The sequence below is a fragment of the Molossus molossus genome, unplaced genomic scaffold, assembly GCF_014108415.1.
Source record: "Molossus molossus isolate mMolMol1 unplaced genomic scaffold, mMolMol1.p scaffold_m16_p_11, whole genome shotgun sequence".
Lineage (NCBI taxonomy): Eukaryota > Metazoa > Chordata > Mammalia > Chiroptera > Molossidae > Molossus > Molossus molossus.
The window spans coordinates 106,844,713-106,861,237 of NW_023425346.1; the positions used below are offsets into that span (position 1 = coordinate 106,844,713).

General features: G+C 56.1%; 1 protein-coding gene across 1 annotated transcript in view; it reads right to left on the reverse strand.

The window, feature by feature from the left end:
* The window catches only part of ANKMY1 (ankyrin repeat and MYND domain containing 1), a 43,488-nt gene that overhangs the window by 26,649 nt on the left and 314 nt on the right, over positions 1-16,525 (reverse strand). The window contains exons 2-6 of the mRNA XM_036253376.1: positions 16,121-16,310; positions 14,002-14,145; positions 5,508-5,983; positions 3,563-3,779; positions 3,069-3,233 (exon numbers count right to left, since the gene is read on the reverse strand). Coding sequence (XP_036109269.1) covers positions 3,069-3,233; positions 3,563-3,779; positions 5,508-5,983; positions 14,002-14,145; positions 16,121-16,310 — 1,192 coding nt within the window. The remainder of the gene's footprint in view (positions 1-3,068; positions 3,234-3,562; positions 3,780-5,507; positions 5,984-14,001; positions 14,146-16,120; positions 16,311-16,525) is intronic.

The window sequence follows — 16,525 nt, forward strand, 5'->3', positions numbered from 1 at the left end:
TCCGTCCCATTGGTTGACCTCGGATTCCAGGAACTCAGTGCAGGGTCCCACCTGCAGTCCGGTTTGCCTGAGACACCCCTGTGCAGACATGGCTGGGCTCCCTTGTTCCTCTGTTTGTTTTGTTTTTGTTTGAGAGCCCAGTAAACCACCTGGAGCCTTTCTCAGCAGGTATCTTCTTTCTAGAACAGGGTCCGTAGAAGCGATGACCGTGGACACGCCAGGTTAAATAAAGTACGTTAGCCCTGGCTGGTTCGGCTTAGTGGTTTAGAGCTTTGGCCCGGGGACCGAAGAGTCGTGGGTTCGATTCCGGTCAAGGGCACGTACCTCCATTGCAGTTCAATCCCCGGCCCTGGTTGGGGTTGTGCAGGAGGCAACCAATCGGTGTGTCTCTCTCACATCGATGTTTCTCTCTCTCTCCCTCTCCCCCACTCTATCTGAAAATCAATGGAATAAAGATCCTCGGGTGAGGATTAAACAAAAATAGAAATAAAAAAGTATGTTAATAAAATTAATTCCACCTTTAACACTTCCATGTGGAAAACTTGAAATCCTACACGGGCGCCCGCGGTGACCCTTCTCCAAGCGTGGACCCCAGACCAGCGTCAGCACTGCCAGCATTGCGTATCCCTGGGTCCCACCCGAGACCCACTGAGGCAGAAATGCTGGGGTGGGGCCAGGCATCTGTGATTTTTTCCCTGCAAACAGTTGAGGTTTTGGGGGCCTAGGAGCCTCTGTCCTGACTCCAGCCTTCAATGCAAACCAACGGCGACAGTCGGTGAAGGCTGATGCGCCCTGTTCCCACGGCTTCACCTCCAAGGGCAGCCCTGCTCCAGGGGCCCCACGCCCGGTCCGGTTTGCCAGCCGCTCTCTGTGGGGCTGAGCAGGGGTCAGAGGAGAGCCTGTCCCCGCAGAGACGAAGCACAGCCAGCCTCCCCAGGAGACAGGATGCTCTGAGGGAGGGAGGCAGGAAGCCACCAGCCACATGCAGGGTGCAAGCTTGTTTGGATCGGGACCCGCGCGGGTCCATTCTCGGGCATTTTCACAGAGAACCGGGAAAACCGCACGAGGACGGGGATCGGAGGACATCAGAAAAGTCCACTGGATTCTTTTGGGCTGAGATAACGGTGTTTGTAGTTGTGTTAAGAGACAGAGGAGCACGGCCGGTGTGGCTCAGTGGTTGAGCGCCGACCCTGCACCAGGAGGTCGCCGGTTCTATTCCCGGTCAGGGCACATGCCCAGGTGGTGGGACCGATCCCCAGTGGGGGTCATGCAGGAGGCGGCCAATCGATGTTCTCTCTCATTGATGTTTCTATCTCTCTCTCCCTCTCCCTTCCTCTCTCTCTGAAAATCAATAAAAATGTTTGTTTGAAAAAGAATAAAGACAACATGTGTCCTTAGCTGGTGGAGACACAGAGGCGTCGTTCCGGCTGAAGCCACCTGTGGGGAACATACTCTAACCGACACCAGTGAGGGCCGGCGGGGGCTGTGCAGGAGGGGAGATGAAACGTGTAAAAGCAAAGGTTTTTACAAGAATTTAAAGAATGGAATTAAAAGGCTTTATGGGCCGGATTCCTTCATGAAGAATCAATTTACTCTGAGCGTATGAGGAGGCTCAATCTCTGCCTCCCCAACCCCTGCTCCCAGACTCCCCTGAGCCCGCACCCCTGGGCTTGTGAGGCTGTGGGGACCCACCAGCCTGTCTATCCAGTGGGCTGCCGCTGGAGGCCAGAGAACAAGAATGCCCGCTACCTCCGTCCACAAGGGCACCTTGACCTTGAAAGCCGGTCGTTACTGTAGTGAACAGCGTCGACTAAGAACACAGCGCCTGGCAGACGAGACGAAGCTGCTCGGGAAGCCAGGCAGGGTGACGGCTCTGGCCGCAGACCCCATCACTGCCGACTGCTTGCCCGCGTCCCCGTCAGTCCTGACCACGGCGACAGAGTGCCTGCTCGCAGCGGGGCCACCGTGCCCTTCCGAGAGTCATCAGCTCGGAGGAAATGAGGCGGCCCAGGGGCTGAGCCCTCTGGGCACGTCAGGGGCCACAGGCAGGCCCTCCAGACGGAAGATGCTGGGGCAGCGGCTCTGGGCCTCCTCCCCACACACCTCTCACCACCAGGCTGGCTGGTGACCTCCGAGCTCCCGTGCAGGACTTGAACTTGAGGAGTGGGGACAGGGGGTATCTGGTCACCCCAGGAACTCTGTCTGTAGGGGCACAGGATGGGCTAAGAAAAAGCCTTTTCTCAAGAAAGAGATTCAGGAGGTTGGGAGGAGGTGCGGGATGAAGAGACTCTGGCCACGGGGACCTTTTCCAGGTGGAAGTCGCCACCCGGCACGACCCGGGAGGCCCTCAGACCACCATCGAAGGAAGCCCTCGGCCTCTCCGAAGCCCTTCTCAGTGGACATCAAGCCCAGCCCCACCTGGCATGGCTGGCAATCAGGGGCCGGGCTCCCTGCAGGTGCGGCCCACTGCCCACGCTCAGTGTGGACACCAGGCCTGCCTGCCCCGCGGAGGGCTGGCCTTGGGGGCGGAGTCAGGTTCCTCCACAAGTTCGACCCAGGCTGTACGTGACCCACTTCAGGGTCCAGCCGTCTCCACGCACAGCCCGCACCGCAGAGGCCCCCACATGGGCCAGGACGGTGCAGCCCACTCATACCAGGGCTGTGCGGTGTGATCGTCCTCCCCGATCAAAGTGTCGCCCCCAACCACCGGAAGCAGGGGCTCAGACCAGCGCTTTGCAGGGACATCCGGGCAGCACCCACCGCTCGTGAGGGGAGGACCAGGGGGTCGGGGCCCCGCTGCTGCACATGTGGCTTGTAGGACACGTGTCCCTCGGAGACCTGCAACATGCTCAGAACCCCTTGGCTAGTGTGCAGTTTCTGTCTGGCCTCCCGCCCCCCGGCCACAGGCCTCGCTGTCATCTCACCCATCTGAGCCTGGCCCGTGCAGGGAGAGGCGGCTGGTGGGCAGCTGGGAAGACAGGGATGGACATGGGGGGACGGGGGCCAGGGGGCAGGTGGACAGGTGGGCGGCGGACACTGAGCCAGGCCGCGGGGGCCCAGGGTCTGACCTGGGGCTCAGGTGCTGTCCTCTCGGCGATGTTGGGCTTGAAGGTCCCGGCCGGGTAGTAGAGGAGGAAGCAAGCTCCCAGCGCCGTGAGGCCCTCATCCGTACACCTGTTCACGTCAGCCCCGTGGTCCAGCAGCAGGTTGATAATGTCAATGTGACAGTGGACCTGCAGGGAGAAGGCCGGTGTCAGGAGAGCCGGCTCCCCAGCCAGGGCGGGGAGGGCCCTGCCCGCCCACAGGCCGCCCTGAGCTCCGAGGCAGAGACGGGCTCTCCCTGGGGCTTAGCAGAGGCTCATCACCATGCGACTGGGCACGTGAAGGTCGGCCCTCACCCTTTTCCTCCTGACCCAGAGAGCGCTGCGGCTTCACGGAGGGGGGAGAGGACGTCCCCCACCCACTGGAGGGTGCCATTGCCTGGGACCTCAAGGGTCAGTGCTCCTGCAGGGTGACCCGCAGCAGACCCGGCGTGGGGGACACGGGGCAGGGGGAGGCTCACTGCGGCGGCGACCAGCACGGTGTAGCCCTGCGCGTCGGCCACGTCCGGACTGGCAAGGTTGTCCCTCAGGATCCCATAAATCCAGTCGTAGTTCCCTTCCTCTGCCTTCAGGATCATCTCCCTGGCGAGCCGCTCCTTGGGCCCCGCGCACGCGAAGCTGCTCCGGTTCCCGTCCAGGATGGCGCCCATGTTCCAGCTGGAGTGCGCCTTCTTGTTCCTGCAACACGCGAGCTTCCGTGGACCCAACACCTGCCCCAGAGGAGCTGCCCTGGACCCGCCCTCCTACCCTTCCTCTCCCCCTTCCCCTCCCCCTCAGCCCTGGGGCCCGCACGGCTGGCCGGCCACGGTCTGCGCGGACCCGGTGCCGTGGTGGACACACCACTGCAGGTGAAGAGGCTCAGGCGCAGCGTCTGCCTGGGCAGCATGGCCGCGAGCGGACGCCACGCATCCCTAATTCATCCAGTCCCTCTGTGGGCTGGGGAGGGCTCTCACAGCAGGGCCCTGGGCAGAAAGGGGCCGGGCACTCAGCAGCCGCGTCCCAGCTCTGCTCTTCGCTCTGCTGTCTGAGCAGAGAACACGCAGTCCCGTAGCTCACTCCCCACACGCACAGAGCCTGTGTGCACAGGGCCGCTCGCAGTCACGGCCCTGCTCTCACGGCGGCCTCTGTACCCAGCAGGCACCGACGCTGCGGGCTCAGCTGAGGTCTCCGTGGTGGACAGGCTGATGCGTCAGCGAATCAGTGGGTGGCTCAGTGGATAGATGGGTGCGTGGATGGATACAGATGGTGGTGTGTGCACACATGGAAATGGACGACAGGTGTGTGCACGGATGGATGTGGACAAGGGGGTGTGCGCGGATAGATGTGGACGACGGGTGTGCGCGCGGATGGATATGAACGACAGGTATGTGGACGGGTGGATATGGATGACAGGTGTGTGCACGGATGGATATGGACGAGGGTGTGTGTGCGGATGGATGTGGACGACGGGTGTGTGCGCAGATGGATGTGGACAGATGGGTGTGTGCGCGGATGGATGTGGATGATGGTGTGTGCACAGACGGAAATGTACCATGGGTGTGTGCACGGACGGATATGGACAGATGGGTGTGTGCACGGATGGATATGGACAGAGGGGTGTGTGCACTGATGGATATGGACAGATGGGTGTGTGCACGGATGGATATGGACAGATGGGTGTGTGCACGGACAGATATGGACAATGGTGTGTACGTGGATGGATGCCTAAGTACCTCTGGTGCCCACAAACATGTATTCTAAGACAGTTTAGTGGTACCTGAAGGCACAGTTTAAGAAACGAATTAAAACATTCTTAAAATTTTTACTTAGTCAGTTTCCCTTCAGTGCCGCTAAGCCTTCCCGGGCTGTGGGGTGGCGGTGTCTTTGGAGACCAGCCAGGCAGCTCTGCCTTTCCCTGGCCCCTCTGGAGAAGCCAGAGGCCCAGCCAGCCCCCAGCCCGCTCTCGCCCTGCTCCACCACTCTTGGCTCTCTGGCCAGATCCATAATAAGACATCATGGTAATAACAGCTCCTCCTTTTTGTGGGGACCTCATGCGGGGACTTGGCCATCTAGTCACAGACACCACCCTGCACAGGTCTGGGCACCAGCTCCAACCGGCATGGAGGAAACGCGAACAAGGCCCAGCGCCAGAGCGTGGGCTTAGCTCCATGGGCTTCGGAGTGGGCCCTGCTCCACACTCACCAAGCAGCCTCCTGACCACCCCTTCCCCCGAGCAGGCCAGCAGACCCCGGGGCCCCGCAGGCTCCAGCACTGGGGCCTGTCCCAGCCACAAGCCCTGGCACCGGCGTCCCCTCCTGCTCTTCAAGGCCAGTTAGAAAGAGAAGCCTATTTCCCCAACCTGATAAAGAGCCCTCAGGCAGGAGGACAGGTGTCCCAGACATCAGGTGAGAACGGCAGCCGGGTTACCTGAACTTGTACGCTTGCTTCTGGATTTTGAGCATCAGCGGGGTCTCGTTTTTGACGAACCAGGGCTCCCCGTCCTCCACGAAGGGAGGGACGTCGTGCAGGAAGGCCCGGGCGTCCAGGTCTCTGCGGAAGGAGCGGGTCATGGGCAGGTGTGCGTTGTCGGTGGAGTAGATGTACAGCTCCGGGGGCAGCGTGAGGTCGTCGTCCAGCAGAAACTGCTTGTAGTCGTAGAAGAACGGGTCCCGGGCCTCGTCCAGGTCCCACTTCCTGGCCTCCTCGTCAGACAGGCTGATGCGAGCAGGCGGGTGCGCAAGGCAGCCGGCGAACTCGGGGTACCGGCGGCGCATGGAGAAGCCGCTGGGGATCTCGGTGCACAGCTTGACCAGGTGCTCCCGGAACCACAGCCCCACGTCCTGGCTGCCGTCGGGGTAGGTCTCGATGCCCGGCCCGAAGCGCTCATCTGCTTTGTACAGCCCCTGCGAACAGGGCCCCGCAGGGCCGAGGGTGGACTCAGCCGGCTGTGCACACTGCACCAGTTTCTTTAAATCAAAAGAAGAAACGTCTTCATTCCCTCAACAAATATTCATGGGGCTTCGCTTGTCCCCGGTACAGGGCCCAAAAGCAACGAGTGGACACGGACGTGTTGGTGGAGAGCAAGCTGTGGGCCCGAGGTAGTCAGGGGTGGCCTTTCTGAGAAGGGGGGGACACGACCGAGGGCCTCAAGGTAGAAGGGCACTGGAGGGTGCCAGGAGGGGCTCATTTTGGGGAACCCCCTGCCGCTCTAACACTGGGGACCCAGCCCCAGTGCCTCAGCAGTGCGTGGGTGAAGGTGCCAGGCTCCCGGTCAGACAGACCCCAGCAGGTGTGACCAAGGAGGAGAAGCTAATCCTTGCTGCCTGTGAACCTGGCGGACTGCAGAAATTACTGGGCCTTTCTGGATGCTTCCACCAGGTATGGAGACAGAAGAGCCAGGAGGAACAGACAATGAGCCTCGACGCGGCCCCAGGACAAGGGAGCCTGGGGCTGGAGTTCCCTGCAGGGCACAGTGAGGGGCCAGTTCCCAGGGACCTGATCTTTCCTGCAAGGTGCTGAAGGGAGCCTGGAGGTCACGGGAGGGCAGAGAAAACCCTCTGGGCCCGAAACGGGGACACGCGAGTCACTCCCTGAGCACTCCCTGAGCACAGCCTGGTCTCTGAGCACAGAAGTCCCTCCTGTGGTTTCCACCTGTTCAACATGCCCGTCTGAGCCGCTCAGACAGCAGGCCCGGGGCTGGCGCCACGAGACAAGGCTTCCTGACGCGGGGCCTGCCCACAAGGAGACCCCAGCCTACAACAGGTGGCAAATATGACACGAAGGAACACAACACTCTGAGGGTGACTTCACCGTACAAAGGGTTGGGGTAGAAGCCGGGGTATTTCTGGAGGAATCTGCGGCAACGGGGCACAAGTCTGTGCCGGTCTGTGAGAGTGCCCAGTGAGGCAGAGGAAGGAAGAGGTGCGGAGAGATGAGGCAGCTGCCACAGCAGTCCCTCTGCAGCGTCACTGTGCAGGGGTACGCCACAAGCCGGATGTGCTCCGAAGAAACACTGGAGGCGGGGCAAGGAAGGGGGTGGGGAGGGGGCAGTGGCCCTGACCCAAGGGCTCCAGGTCTAGGACTTTTTACCAGGAAACAACCTGGCATCAGAGCTGTTCTCACAAACGTGGCCACAGCACACAATGGCTAACCCGATGGCTAAACGAGGAGAGTGTGTCCAACCCAACCTCCTGCAGGTTTTCAGTTTTCTCTTCTGGGTTTGTTGTCCACGATGGTGCCAATTCAAGACAACAGGAATCCTCCACTTGGGGTGCAGTGAAACAGGAAACTATTCAGTGCAAAACAGCTCAACTGTGGTCCAGCACAGCTCAGCCCTGGGTCCAGGCCTCCTTCTGCCCAGACAGCTCTGCTGCAGCGAGAGCCCTTCAGTACTGCAGCTCGGACACGGACACTCACACTCACCACCCTTCACTGCGGGGGGAAGGTGTGCTCCCAGAACCCCTGGGAACTGGCTTATATAGACAGGAGCCTCTACTGTTGGTCCCCGACTGGTCCATCTTCATGCAGATGAGGACTCCAAATCCTTGTAGTTTGATTGGTTCAAAAGGCACTTTCCTGATTGGTCAGAATGGAGCTGCTCTGATTGGTTGGTGAAAATGTTGCTGGGTGGGGGATATAAATGCACAGCTGATTGGATGGTGAAAGCCTCGGTCCTATTGGTTGACATAGGATTCCAGGAACTCCTTTATGAGGGCTGGCTCAGCTGCAGGGACAGCCAGGCTGCTCCCCAAAGTGCGGTGTGTGCCAGGACCTTGTGCAGAAATGACGGCTCTGTTTTGTTGTGTGTTTCTTATATTTGAGCCCAGTGAGCCACCAGGGTATCTTCTTAGTAAATATCTTCTTCTCGGGGTCCACACTGTTGACTTTTGAGCAAACAACCTCAGGAGGAGAGCATCCCAAAGGTCACGGGCAAGCCTGGGAGGATCCAGGAGCAGGCCATGACCTCAGCAGGGCCTGGGGCCGTCCTCTCGGGCCATCGGCCATCCCACAGGACAGGAGGGGAGCGTGCTGCCTGGAGGTGGGGAGGAATGTGTGTGCGTGTTTGCTCAGTTGGGAGCTGCAAAGACCAGACCAGAAAACATCAGCAATGACAAAGGAGGGCTCAGGAAGTTAGAAAAAGGGTGGGAACATACTCCTCTGGGTGGACCTGTTTGCTTGATTTCACCTGGAAAATACCACTTTTGTACACAATCACAAAACTATGTTACAGCAAGATTTTAACAACAGAATCCTAGCCCTGGCCAGTTTGGCTCAGCGGCAGAGCGTCGGCCTGAAGACCAGAGAGTCAAGGGTTTGATTCCGGCCAAGGGCACGTACCTTGGTTGCAGTTCATCCCCGACCCTGGTCGGGGTCGTGCGGGAGGCAGCCAGTCAATGTGTCTCTCACATCAATGTCTCTCTCTCTCCCTCCCCCTCTGAAAATAAATGGAAAAATGTCCTTGGGCGATGATTTAAAAACAAACAAACAAACAAACAGAATCCTAAAATATGAAAGCGAAATAGCACAAGTGAATGTGGCCCTGTATCCAGGGCAGGAGGAGCCCCAGGGAGGAATCATTTCACATGAGTTGACCCCACATCCCTGGAGGGACAGGCCAGGGGACAAAGGATGGCTGAGGAATCTCGAGCTGCCTTCGGAAACCACAGTGGCGCGGAGGATGCCGCGCTGTTACGCTGAAACGGTCACACGTATGTTGTGAGACAAACACACGGGGAATTCTGTTAAGTCGGAAACCGAGACTGTTAGGACGAAGAGGGAAGTAGGCAGACACAGCAGCAGGCGGGGAGGAAAGGCCCCGTCCTCCCTAACTGGGGCTGGAGACATAGCGGGAGGAGCCGGGAATGACCTTCCTCATGAAGAAATGTTTCTGGATCTGCTACTGAAAAGGCCTAGAAAGAATACCCACCCGACACAGCGCTAATGAGCACCCCGCGGGTTCCGGATCCAGCGCGAGGAGCCTGGAACCCCGTGTCACAGCAGGAAGATGACCCGAGCCCGCTGGCTGTGTCCAGATCACAGGAGACCAGTCACAGAGGCTCTGCCCGACCAAAGCTGGGACGACCCGGGCATCAGCCGGCATAATAACGGCAAGGGACCGAAATACATCACATGTGTCAAAAATCCATGTGTTCATGAAGATACAAATTGGTTACCACTGAAGGGTGTTAAGAAATCAATTATTCTGAAAACTGATAAGAAAAAAGATCAAGTGTGTTTTTGCCTTTCTCATATAAACTACCTCAAGGTGACCGAACAGTTGAAGAATGTTTTAAACTAGCCCTGGCCGGTTCGGTTCAGTGGTTAGAGCATCGGCCCGCGGACCAAAGAGTTCCGGGTTCGGTTCCCAGTAAGGGCACGTATCTCGGTTGCAGTTTGTCCCCGGCCCTGGTTGGTCGTGTGGGTGGCAGTCACTCGATGTGTCTCTTTCACATCAATGTTTCCCTGTCTCTCCCTTCCTCTCTCTCCCTCCCACTCTATCTGAACAAAAATAAATAAATAAAGTGACCCCAGTTCATAGATTGGGGGGGTGGATGACAGGAGTCCTAGAAGTCACTACCTGGCACCCTCTAATGAAATCACAGCTCTAGACCATGATCACAAACTTTCTCTAAGGCTGTGAGAAGGAAGGCAGGTGGCTCGTCATCATGCAGATAGAATGAGGCTGCTGACACCTGAGCTCATTGGTCAGTCTTGACATCACATAAAGACAGACAACCAGACGTGTGTCTCCAGGTGTGATTTCTGACAGAGATGCAGAAACTAGGCAGTGGACTTGCCAATGGCACATCAGATAAGGGGTTAATCTCCAAAATATACAGTGTTCATACAACTCAACAAAAGAAAGACAATTCAATTAAAAAATGGAAAGAGGACCTAAATAGACACCTCTCCAAACAGGACATACAAATGGCCAAGAGACATGAAAAAATGCTCAGTGTCACTAATTATCAGAGAGATGCAAATTAAAATGACTATTATCACCTCACACCTGTCAGAATGGCCACCATCAACAAATCCTCAAACAAGCGTTGGCGAGGGTGTGGAGAAAAGGGGACTCTAGTACACTGCTGGTGGGAATGCAGACTGGTGCAGCCACTACGCAAAACAATATGGTGTTTCCTCAAAAAATTAGAAATTGAACTGCCATTTGACCCAGTGATCCCACTTCTAGGAATATACCCTAAGAAGCCTGAAACACCAATCAGAAAGAATATATACACCCCTATGCTCATAGCAGCGCTATTTACAATAGCTAAGATCTGGAAATAGCCCAAGTGGCCATCAGTAGATGAGTGGATAAAAAAGCTGTGGTACATGTACACAATGGAGTACTATGCAGCTGTAAGAAAGAAAGATCTCTTATCCTTTGAGATGACATGGAGGGACCTGGAGAGTATTATCCTAAGCGAAATAAGCCAATCAGAGAAAGACAAATATCACATGATCTCACTTATTTGTAGAATATAATGAACAAAATGAGCTGTTGATCAAAATAGATCAAGAGACATGGAAGTAGGGACAAACCTCAGAAGAAGGAGTTGGGGGGGAGAGATAAACCAAAGAACTTACATGTAAATATGCACAACCAATGGACACAGACAATAATACCGTGAAGGTGGAGGGAGAGATTAAATTTTTTAAATTAGAAAATTAATTTTTTTAATTAATTAAATTTTTAAAAAGCTAGGCAAAGGCAATGGAGAAATGTCAGTCTTTTCAACAAATGGAGCTAGAAAAATTGAATATCCATATATGGAAGGGGAGGGGAAGCAGACGGGGAGGAGGGGGAGGAAAGGGGAGGAGGAGGGGGGAGGGCAGTAGAGGGGAGGAGGGGAGGAGGGGAGGAGGGGAGGAGGGGAGGAGGGGGAGGAGGGGGAGGAGGGGGAGGAGGGGGAGGACGGATCCTTGCTTCAGGTTAAACACAAGTTAACTCAGAATAGATCACAGACCTCAAATATAAACACTAGAACCATAAAACAGAAGAAAACACTGATGAACATCTTAGAAACCTTGGGTTAAGCAAACATTTCTTAAATAGGGAACAATAAAAAAAAATAAAAAACAAGACTAGGAAAGATAAACAGATAAGTAGAACCTTGTCACAATTTTTTAATTTTTATTTTATTTATTTATTTTTTTTTTTGGTATGTGCCCCTAGCAGGAACCGAACCCAGGACTCTCTGGTCCGCAGGCCAACGCTCCAACCGCTGAGCCAAACCAGCCAGGGCTCTTGTCACAATTTTTTTAAATCTGCTTTTCAAAAGACACTGACTGTTAGGAAAATGGAAAGGCACGCCGCCATTGGAAGAAAATATTTGTAAGTCATATAAGTGATAAACGCTGTATCCGAAACACAAAGTGGGGCAAAAGTGGGTTTATAGTTGTGAGTACGCAAAACGGTTTATTCTTGTATTATTATCTATTAATTATTGTATCATTTCCATACGAACAACTGTAAATCTACTTTAGCTCCACCCTATATATACAAAGAACTCTATAATAAGAACCCAAACAACCCAATTAAAAACAATAAGCAAGCCCAGCAGGTGTGGCTCAGTGGATTGAGCATCATCCAATGGATTGAGAAGTCCCGGTTCAATTCCAATCAGGGCCCATCCCAGGTTGTGGGCTCCATCCCCAGCAGGGGGTGTGCAGGAGGCAGCCAATCCCTGTTTCCATCTCTCTCCTTTCTCTCTCTAAAAAATCAATACAAACATTAAAAAAAACACACACACAAAAAGCAATAAGCAAAGCCCAGGAACGAACACTTCCCCCAGGAGAAACACAGATGGCAAACCAGAACACGGAAAGATGGTCACATCATTGGTCATGAGGGTATTGCAAATTCAAGCCATGATGAGATACCACAAGACACTGTTAAAATGGCTAAACTTCTAAAAACTGACCGTAGCAAATGTTGACAAAGATGTGGAACAGCCGCAAACTTCCTACAGTGATGGTTGAAATGGACAAGGGCATAGCCCCTTGAACAAACCACTGGGTGGTTTCTCACGAAATTTAACACACACTGAGCATAGAGTTGCTACCCACTCACAGTATTCATCCAAGTGACAATGAAGACATATTTCCGCATGAAGACTTATCAAAAGCTTTTCTCAGCTTTACTCATAATTACCAGACATTTGAAAGAACTCAAATAGGCAGCTGTTAGTGAATCAATAAACAATGGCTAGTATCCATACGATGGAATATTGCTCCTTAACGTAAACGAATGGACTACAGACATATGCAAAATATGCATGAATCTCCAAAAAATCATGCCCTAAGCCAAAAAAAAAAAAAAATCAAACATTAAATACAGCATGCTTTATGATTCCATTTATACGAAACTGTAGGAAAAGGGGCAGCAACAGTGATGAAAACAAATTCGTCATCGTTAAGGGGTGGTGATGGAGATTGTCAAGGAGCAGCAGGAATTCTGGGAGTGTGTTTACACGCACATACAGATACTCACGTGGAGGTGTACATATATCTATATGTTTAAAACAGCTTTATTCATAATTGTCAAAAACTGGAAACCACCCACATGTCTGCCAGTTGGGGAGTAGAAAACTGGGGTGGACCCCACAGTGAAAAATGACTGAGCCATGAGAAGGGAGAAGCTGTTGGGGCACGCAGCGACACACAGGATCTCAAGTGCATTTTGCTAAGTGATACCTGTTACATGATTTCATGAACTGGCATTTCTTGCAAAGGCAACATTTTAGGCAAAAGGAATGGGCAAGGGCTGGGGGATGGAGGAGAGGTCTGTCACCAAGGGGCACAGGGTCGTCTTGGGGGATGGATCTGTCTGTATCTCGGCGGTGGTAGTTAAACTCTGCTTGTCAAAACCTTCAGCACTGTATACTGAAGTGGGTGGGTTTTCCTGTGAATTACACTGCGATAAAATAAGAAAGGGGAAAAGGTTATCTGTATTTGAAAAACCAGAAGTGGTCTCTGGGGGTAAAAAGGGTGGGCCAAGACTCAAGACAATATACAGAGAATGATTCAGTTGGTGTATAAAAAAGTAAATATTTAGGCATTTGTTGTTCTATCTGAAGATACATACAACTTGCTACTCTGGGGATACAATAATGAAGAGAGTTCCGATTTCTTGTCGTTGTTTTCACGTTCACTTTGGTTACCTGGTTCTTGGTACTATTATATAGATACAGGATACAAACTGCCCCAGAACCTAAGCACGATCTTTTTGTCCAATGGCCTTAGGCCCCGCCCCCCTGCTCACACAGGCAGGCCCCGCCCCCCTGCTCACACAGGCAGGCCCCGCCCCCCTGCTCACACAGGCAGGCCCCGCCCTCCCCTGCTCACACAGGCAGGCCCCGCCCTCCCCTGCTCACAGAGGCAGGCCCCGCCCCTCACTTGCTCACAGAGGCAGGCCCCGCCCTCCCCTGCTCACAGAGGCAGGCCCCGCCCCCCTGCTCACAGAGGCAGGCCCCGCCCCTCACTTGCTCACAGATGCAGGCCCCGCCCTCCCCTGCTCACAGAGGCAGGCCCCGCCCCCCTGCTCACACAGGCAGGCCCCGCCCTCCCCTGCTCACAGAGGCAGGCCCCGCCCCTTACTTGCTCACAGAGGCAGGCCCCGCCCTCCCCTGCTCACAGAGGCAGGCCCCGCCCCTCACTTGCTCACAGAGGCAGGCCCCGCCCCTTACTTGCTCACAGAGGCAGGCCCCGCCCTCCCCTGCTCACAGAGGCAGGCCCCGCCCCTCACTTGCTCACAGAGGCAGGCCCCGCCCCTCCCCTGCTCACAGACGCAGGCCCCGCCCCTCACCTGCTCACACAGGCAGGCCCCGCCCCTCACCTGCTCACACAGGCAGGCCCCGCCCTCCCCTGCTCACAGAGGCAGGCCCCGCCCCTCACTGTCACCTGCCGATCCCCTCACCTGGAAGAGCCTTGCCTTCATGTACATGGTGCCGTAACCATCCCGGCAGCTGAGATAAAACATGCCGGTGAAACGGGAGCCATCTGGCCACATGTAGGTACCAAAGCCGTGGCGGTGGTCCCGGTAAAACTGCCCCTGGTAGGACTGTGGACAGAAAGCTCTGTGGGGGGGGTGTCTGAGAGCTGCCCTCGCCTCCCAGAACCTCACAGGACCTCCTCCCCACTGAGCCACCATGCCTGGCCAGCACGAACGGGGACCATTGGGGTTGTAAACTCATGGGGTGCCTGTCCACAGGGTCCCCTTGAAGTTCGGGTGGCCAACGTGACAGAGCTTGGTCACCCAAATCATGCAGAGGAGGTGCCAGGCAGTCAGCCCCCCGTGGCCATGCTCCCTCCTGCTTGGCTCAGGTGTGTGTGTGGGGGGGGGGGTCAGAACAGCCTGGACATCCTGAGTCAGGAAAGAAAAGGCCATAATGGGGTCAGTGTCCACCCTAGGTCTGGGCAGAACCTGTCTCCCCTCAGGATCTCCGGCCTGGGCTCAGCTCTCACCCTGCCCAGCCACCACTCAGGTTCATGGACAGCAGGCTGGCCCAAGGAGTGGGGGGCTGCCAGCCTCGGGGTCACCCGTGCCGCCCTGTGGGGAGGGCTGTGGGCTCTGGCTAGGAACCTGAGTGTAACTGATTTAACACTCAGCGTTGAAGCCACGGATGTGGGCCTCCGTCCGTGCTAGGGGTGGGGCTATCCGCCTGCCACTCCACTGGGACCAGGAGGGAATCGCCAGCCTCCGCTGCGGCGCCCGTCAGAGGGCTGCCTTCTGCGCCAGGGCAGGCGGAACAGCGCACAGTCCACTGGCCGAGCTCTGCTCAAAGGGGACGCTTCTCGTCCCTCGCCAGCCTCCGCTGCGGCGCCCGTCAGAGGGCTACCTTCTGCGCCAGGGCAGGCGGGACAGCGCTCAGTCCACTGGCCGAGCTCTGCTCCAAGGGGACGCTTCTCGTCCCTTGTCTTCCCTCTGGCAATTCAGATGGCTCACACCCGTGGGAGTGGACAAAACTTCGCCTACCCAGCCACCACCTGCACATGTGTCGACACTGGGCCAGCTGGAGGACTCCGATCCCCCGTCCCAGCCTTGATTTGGGTTTGGCCACAGGGCCCATCCCCAAGCCAGACCAGGGTCCTGCTGGGGCCTTTTTCCTTCCAAGACTGTGTGACGCCACCCCTGTGGGTTTGCCAGATAGCAGAAGGCCAGTCTTGCCCCCTCTACCAATGAAGGTGGGGAGAGAAAGGGCCTGGCGGGTCATTCGAACCCGGGACCCAGCCACACGGAGGGCTACGGGACCCCTGTGAGGAGCTTCCAGTTACAGGAGCCAACAAGGCCCTTTTCGGTTCAGCCAGGTCTAACTTAAGGTCTGTTGGGTACTCCTCCGAGAGAAGGCGGGCAGTGCCGGAACCTGGCGGGCAGAGAGGACCCACGCTGGGGGACGGCCTGCCTTGCCCCCAACTTTCCTTGTGTACAATGACGTGGGGAGTATCCGTCTGCTCGACTGGAAAGTAAAGCCCACACTGCACACCGTACAGGATGCTGGGATGTTTCACCATCAGCATGAGAGGCTCTGCCACGCCCAGCACTGGGCCAGTGTCCCCCTGCTTCCGTCCAGTCCTCCTCAGGCCCTGCACAGACCGGGGGCTTCATCTGACCAGCAGAGCTGACGTGCTTGGTCCTGTTCTCCAACACAGTCAACATGTTCATGGTCATTGCATGACAGTGGCGCACCCTCTGCCTACTGGCCTCCAGTTCACAAGCCATGTCTGCTCGGTGGGCCCTGAGGGCCCTGCCAGGTCCCTGCTGTGCTCTCCCTTCACGGGGAGAACCTGGAGTTGGGAGGACAGGTCGGCGTACCTGAATCCCCTCCCCTACCCCACCATGTGGGCACCACCGTGAGAGGGCACAATGTCAGGTGAAAGAGAAGCCAGCCAGGGACTAAGAAGCCAAGACGTTAGCCTGGCCACCCTCCTGTTGCTGGACCTACGAGTTCACATCACACCCCTCTCCGAGGAATGGAGATGGGCCCTGGAGGCCAAGCCCCAGGTGAGGAGGGAAGGAAGCACCGGAAGCCAGTTACCTCGCCTGTGGGCCACGAGAATTCTCCATACCCCAGCTTCATGTCCAGCCCGAAATGCCCTCGGTAGACGCAGCCGTCTTGCCACTCCTGCATACCTCGGACCAGCTGGACATAGGCCTCCTTCAGGTCCTGCTCCCTAAGGGGGTCCTGGGACTCCTCCTCCTCCTCCTCCAGGGTCCCTGGCACATTCCTGGGGGCGTGAGGGCAGTGAGAGCCAAGAACTGAGCTGGCCGGAGGTCTCGAGAGTGACTGTCTGAGAACCGCACTCCACCACACTGCATCCTCCCAACGACCCTGGGGCAGGGGCTGTTGGGACCCTCATTCTCCAGAAAGGGAAACTGAGGCAGCGAGGGCACAGTCATTGCCCAGGTCACACAGGACGTGGAACGCACAGTAAGGCCGTCT